The sequence below is a fragment of the Capsicum annuum genome, unplaced genomic scaffold (genome assembly GCF_002878395.1).
Source record: "Capsicum annuum cultivar UCD-10X-F1 unplaced genomic scaffold, UCD10Xv1.1 ctg6048, whole genome shotgun sequence".
Lineage (NCBI taxonomy): Eukaryota > Viridiplantae > Streptophyta > Magnoliopsida > Solanales > Solanaceae > Capsicum > Capsicum annuum.
In genome coordinates, this window is record NW_025869293.1 from 932 (window position 1) to 7,847 (window position 6,916).

A 6,916-nucleotide genomic window follows, 5' to 3' on the forward strand; every position below is an offset into this window, starting at 1 on the left:
CTTAGGAAGAGAAGTGTGAATATTTCATGTGTTCAGAAGACTAGGTAGGTAGGATCTAAGGCTAGGGATGTGGATGGGTACAATATTTGGTACTCAGAGAGGGATAGGCATCAGAATAGAGTTGGCATCTTAGTGGATGAAGAGCTTAGAGGTCAAGTGGTAGAGGTTAAGAGGGTTAGTGGTAGGTTGATGAAGATTAAGTTGGTCTTGGGGGTTTTGCATTGCATGTGTATAGAGTTTATACACCGTAAATGGGCTTAGAAGAGGAAATAAAAGAGAGATTTTGGGAAGATTTCGACATAGTGGTGAGAAGTGTGCCTAGCACAGAGAAGATCGTCATAGCATGGGACTTCAATGGGCATATTAGGGTCCTACCTGGAGGCTATGACAATGTTCATGGTGGTTTTAGCTTCGGTGTTAGAAATGGCGAGGGAACAAAACTATTGGATTTTGCGAGGGCCTTTGAGCTGGTGGTTGTGAACTCGAGTTTCCCGAAGAAGAAGGATCAGCTGATTACCTTCCAAAGTGCAAAAACCAAGACTCAAATTGACTTTCTGTTTCTTAAGAAGGGGGATAGGGTGCTATGTAAGGATTGTAAGGTTATTCCGAGCGAGCACCTCTCAACCCAATATTGGCTTTAGTGATGGGCTTGTCTATCAAGAAGAGGAAGAAAAGATGGGTTGGGAAGGGTCGATCTAGAACTAAGTAGGGTAGCTTAAAGCCAGAAAGTGCACTGGAGATAGGGGAAAAAATGGTGGGTATGGGGGTGTGGGAGGGCAGGGGGACGTAGATGTTATGTGGGATAGGGCGGCCAGCTGTATCACAGAGACTGCTAAAGGTATGTTAGGTATTTCGAGGGGCTGAGAAGATCGGCATAAGGGGGACTGGTGGTAGAACGATGAAGTGAAGAAGAAAGTGGAGATCAAGAAGAGGGCGTATGTTGAGTTGATTGAGAGTAAAGATAAAGAAGAGAAGTGGGTCAATAGAATGGTGTACAAGGTAGCTAGGAAGGAGGCTAAGTTAGCAGTTACTGCTGCCAAGTCAACAGCGTTTGAGCATTTATATGTTGGGTTAGAGGAAAAAGGAGGGGATAAGAGGTTGTATAGGCTTGTAAAAGTTAGAGAGTGAAAGGGTCGTGCCCTAGATCAAGTGAAGTGTATTAAGGGGGAGGATGGTAGTATTCTGGTGGAGGATGCTCATATTAAGAAGAGATGGTAGGACTATTTTCATAGACTTTTGAATGAGGAAGGGGACAAAGGCATTGAGCTGGGGGAGATGGAGCATTCAGAAGAGAGCCGTGATTTCAGTTACTGTAGGCGTTTTATGGTAAAGGATGTCAAAGAGGCTATTTGTAAGATTGCGGACGGGTAGGGCGATGGGGCCGGATGAGATTCCGGTAGATTTTTAGAAGTATGCGCGTGGGGCAGGGCTTAGGTGGTTAACAAATTTATTTAATGGTATTTTCAAGACTGTGAGAATGCCCGAGGCTTGGAGATGGAGTACGATGATTCCAATTTATTAAAACAAGGTTGACATTCAGAGTTGCAACAGCTACAGGGGTATTATGCTATTGAGTCACACTATGAAGATTTGGGGGAGAGTGCTTGAGCGGAGATTGAGGAGGGTTGTGTTTGTTTTGGAGAACCAGTTTGGATTTATGTCGGGTTATTCAACGACAGAGGCAATCCATTTAATAAGGATATTGGTGGAGCAGTACAGAGAAAGGAAGAGAAACTTACACTTGGTGTTCATCGACCTAGAAAAGGTGTATGATAAAGTTCCAACGGAGGTTCTTTGGAGGTGTTTGTAGGTAAGAGGGGTCTCGGTATCATACACCAGAGTTATTAAGGACGCGTACAGTGGAGGGAAGAGTAGGGTGAGGATGGTGGGAGGAGACTCAGACCATTTTTCGACTGAGATAGGGTTGCATCAGGGATCGACTCTTAGTCCATTCCTATTTGTGATGGTAATGGACGTGTTGATGCAGAGTATTCGAGGTGAGGTGCCTTGGTGTATGCTATTTGCATATGATGTAGTGCTGATTGATGAGACACAAAGGGGCATGAATGACAAATTGGAGGTTTGGAGGCAAACCCTTGAGTCGAAAGGGTTCAGGTTGAGTAGGTCCAAGACGGAGTATTTGCAATGCAAGTTTAGTGACTTGAGGTAGGAGGACGATGTGGTGGTGAGGTTGGACTCCCGTGATGTTTGTAAGAGGGATAGTTTAAAGTATCTTGGGTCTTTGATCCAGGGGAATGGTGAGATTGATGAGAATGTCACCAATCATATTAGAGCAGGTTGGATGAAGTGGAGCTTACCTCAGGGGTGCTGTGTGACAAAAAAGTGCCTCTTAAGCTTAAAGGAAAATTCTATAAAGTGGCAGTCCGTCCGGCCATATTGTATGGCGCAGAGTGTTGGCCAGTCAAGAACTCCCACATCCAAAAAGTGAGGGTGGTGAAAATGAGGATGCTGTGTTGGATGTGTGGGATTACTAGAGGGGACAGGACTAGGAATGAGATTATTCAGGATAAGATGGGAGTGGCACCGGTGGAGGACAAGATGCGGGAAGAAAGACTGAGATGGTTTGGACATATGATGAGGAAGAACACGGATGCTCCAGTGAATAGGTGTGAGAGACTAGCGTTGGATGGCTTCAGGAGGAGTATAGGTAGGCCAAAGAAATACTAGAGGGAGATAATCAGACATGACATAGAGCAGATGCAGCTTACTGAGGACATGACCCCAAATAAGAAGGTGTGGAGGTCGCGGATAAGGGTAGAAAGCTAGTAGGAGGGTGTGGGTTATAGTAAGACACCAGGAGAGATCTTGTGTAGCTGTGTTAGTAACCTTAGGTCTGTGTATATAGGTGTCTATGGAGGCGAGTATGTGTCACTTATACGTGGGTTTCCCTTCCATATTTTCTCAGCTGCTATCTGCTTATTTTGTGTTGCCGTATCTCTCGTATTTTCATATTGCTCTGATTTACTTTTTATTATTTCTTATGCCATTTATGTCATGTAATCTATCTCTTTGTCTCCTATTCTTTATCTTGAGCCGGGGGTCTATCAAAAATAGCCTCTCTACTTCTTCGGAGGTAGTGGTATGGACTGCGTACATCTTACCCTCCCAAGACCCTACTTTGTGGGAACACACTGGGTTTGTTGTTGTTGTTGTACATGTGCTATTTTCTAATTGACTAGTAATTAGGTCCCCTCAACTTCACACACGTTTTATATTTGTATTACACTTACAATGCCATGTCAGCAAGAAGGGTTTAATAGGTCATGTTTTGAATAGTTGAAATGTTCAATAGGTATCAGTCTTAGTTGAGGGGTTTAAGGGAAATTTTGAGACAACTTAAAGTAGTTATCGATGACTTAAGCCAATGTCTAAAGTACCCCCAACTTAAAACTATAAAAAGACCACAGGTGGTTATGAGTTATCCTCTTGACTCCTGACCACAACATACGACTCATACCATTGAGTCATCACTAAGACAGTGAGTTGGATACCCACACACTGTCCACCATACGACTCCATGACCCAACCCGTGACCTAACCATATGACTCATTTGGTCTAGTTACATCTAAGGAAGAACCCAAGGGATTGGACACTGGACAACATACTACTAAATCTTACCACTAGTAAACTATCCTCACTGCTCTTAGTGAGCTACTCATATTTAGAGCCAAGTAAAGTCACTAAGTTTCTAATTTGATAAAGGATCGACCAAATGACCTGTCACGATCCCTAATGGATCATACCACCAATTTGTAGCCATAACAAAACCCTAACCACTATTTATTGGACACCTAACAAATAGGTTCACCAAACCTATACCCACACCAAATGACTCATATGAGGATTTGTTACTAGAACACTGAGCTCAAAGCTCAAGAAATTTCCACGGGCCAAATCCCAGGGTATTTCATCAAGACACCTTTTCTAACGAAGATTCAGATCTTTCTGAGTGAACACATATTGTAAAATCTTTTGACCCGTGAGCACATCAATAGAGACCCCATAAAGGTAATGCCTCCAAATATTTCAAGCAAAAACCACCTCTGCCAACTTAAGGTCATAGGTTGGGTAATTCATCTCATGGGGTTTAAGTTGTTTAGAGACCTAAGCTATGATCTTACTTTATTGCATCAATACACAACCAAGACCAACTCTAAAAGTATCACAATACACTACAAAACCATTTGAACTCTCTGGTAGAGTCAATAGTGGAGCGAAAGTGAGTCGAGTCTTCAACTCTTGAAAACTCTTCTTGTAGGAATCTGACCATTGAAATTTAAATTTCTTCTAAGTTAATTGAGACAAACTTTAAAAAACCATATGTAATATCCATCCAAACCTATGAAACTCCTAATATCTAATGGAGAGATGGGTTTAGACAAGTTTCTCACTGCTTCAGCCTTTTGAGGATCAACTCGAATGCCATCACCGGAGATGATGTGGCTAATGAATGATACTAATCTTAACCTGAATTCACACTTTCTAATCTTAGAAAAAAGTTGATGTTCCTTAAGGGTCTTCAATACGACCCTCAATAGTCTGAATAATCACTTTCACTATGAGAGTAAATGAGAATATCATCAATAATGACTACGACAAATATGTCCAAGTACTGATTGAACACACTATTCATCAAGTCCATAAAAGTTGTAGGAGCATTCATTATTCCAAAAGACATAACTAGGAATTTGAAGTGACTATACTGAGTTCTGAAGGCTATCTTCAAAATGCCACATTCTCTGACTCTAAGATAATGATAGCTAGATTAGAGGTCTATCTTAGAGAAATAGCTTGCACTTGAAATTAGTCAAAAAAGTCATTTATTTGGGGAGAGGATACATATTCTTGATGGTGACTTTGTTCAACCGATGGTAGTTGATGCATATTCTAAGGGAGCTGTCTCTTTTGCGGATGAAGAGAACTGGAGCACCCCATGGGGAAACATTAGGCCATGTGAATCCCTTATCTAAGAGATCCTTTAACTGATCCTTTAATTTCTTAAGCTCAGCTTGAGCTATCCTGTAGGGTTAAAAAGAGATAGGCTAGGTATCTAGAAGGAGATCTATTCTGAAGTCAAATTCTCTTTTGGGATAAACTTTGAAAAGATCTTCGGGAAATAGATCTGGAAATTCAGTTGCTACAGGAACTGACTCAAGACTTGGAGTTTCAGAATTTAAGTCTTTGACTCAAACGGGATGGTAAATACACCCCTTGCGTATCATCTTTCTTTCCTTAAGATAAGAAACGAACTAGCCCTAGGCATTGAAGTACTACCTCTCTACTCAATAATTGGTTCATTAGGAAACTGGAACTAAACAATTCTATTTTTGCAATTTGCTGAGGCATAGCATGAGTGGAGCCAATATATGTCAAGAATGATATCAAAATCAGTCATCTCTAACTCCATAAGGTCAACTAAAACAACTTTCTAAGACATTGTGACCAGGGAACTTTCTGTATACCCATTTGGCTACAATAGAATCACTCATTGAGGTAGACACTAAGAAAGGCTCTACTACTATGTCGGGAATTACCCCAAATTCCACAACTATATAAAGAGCCACAAACAAAAGTGAAGCTCCGGGGTCTAAAAATGCAAAAACATGAAGATAGAAGATTGTAACATACCCGTAACCATATCAAGAGAACTCTTCTGATTATATTGAGTATGGAGTGCATAAATTCTATTCTGGCACATCCTATTGGTCGCACTGGAGGTGGCAACCTACTGAGTCAGGCGACCTGTTGAAGCTGAAGAAAAGTTGGACTGGTCCTATTGGCATGGATCCTTTCCCTTCTAAGCAACCATTGGGAACTCCCTGATCCTGTGGCCTGGCTTGACATAACTAAAACACACATCACTACCTGCTCTAAACTTATACTGATGATTCTTACCACATTTCTTGCAAAGAGGATTGGTCTAACCACTATTTGCACTATCCTAGGACTTAGATCTTGGCGCTCTATCCGGACTGTCTTGCCTGAACTTAGGCATTGGCACACTGGCTGAAGATGGAGCTGGACCTAAAAAATTTTGGTGGAATTGAGAACGTTTATCGCCTTTCAACCTCTATCAATAAAAGTTGAAGCTACCTATTCTGGCCCTCTTATTTTCCCTTTCCTTCTTTTTAAGCTTTTCCTCATCAATCCATTGAGCATGAACCATTACCCTAGAAAAGCCCATATCTATATCAACATGGTTTTCCTACACTCCTATATAACACTATCATACATACCAGACATAAACTTACTCATCCTAGACCTCGAGTCAACCACCATAGTCGGAGCATACCTTGCCAACTGAGTAAACTTAAGTGAGTAATCCTTCATACTTAAGTTACCTTGCTTTAAATTTTGAACTTCTTAACCTTAGAGTCCCTTAAATCTAGTAGAAAGAAATGGTCTGATAAACCCATAGCAAACTCATCCTACTCTATAGGTCCTGCATCAACACCTCTATCCCCCTTTCACTGTTTGAACCCGATATGAGATACTCACTACAACTGATAGACCTCTAACTCAACACTCTCACTAGAAGTGACACCCATAATGTCGGTCACCTTCTACACACTATTTAAATATTTATGCAGATCTTTCTCAGTCTTATATCTAGAAAACAAAAAGGGATTCATTCGAGTGAAGTCTCAGAATCTGGTGGTAGCTGTATTCAACACTAGATTAGCTGGAGCAATAACCTGCTGGTTATTCTAAGTAGCTATCGAATGAACCAATGCTGTGAAAGAGACCCTGAACTCAACGTGAGAGACATGGTCATTCGGGGGATCATCCTGAACAAGTGGTGGGTGGAATGATCCCAGTTTCTTCTTCCATTTTTTCTTTAGAGAGACATTTTTTGTAAAAGAAACAAAGGAATATTTAGAAAAAAAAATTCAA

General features: G+C 41.2%; 1 protein-coding gene across 1 annotated transcript; it reads left to right on the forward strand.

The window, feature by feature from the left end:
• The first annotated feature begins 251 nt into the window (after positions 1-251).
• Positions 252-1,128, forward strand: LOC124893499. Its single transcript, XM_047404481.1, has 2 exons — positions 252-599; positions 895-1,128. Exons 1-2 carry the CDS (start codon positions 252-254, stop codon positions 1,126-1,128), a joined length of 582 nt encoding a protein of 193 aa, XP_047260437.1.
• The last annotated feature ends 5,788 nt before the right edge of the window (positions 1,129-6,916 follow it).

Bases quoted from the DNA above. Each gene is read 5' to 3' on its own strand.
- LOC124893499 (XM_047404481.1), top strand. From the start codon at position 252: ATGGGCTTAGAAGAGGAAATAAAAGAGAGATTTTGGGAAGATTTCGAC. The intron at 600-894 runs GTTATTCCGAGC...GACTGGTGGTAG, and splicing joins TGCTATGTAAGGATTGTAAG to AACGATGAAGTGAAGAAGAA.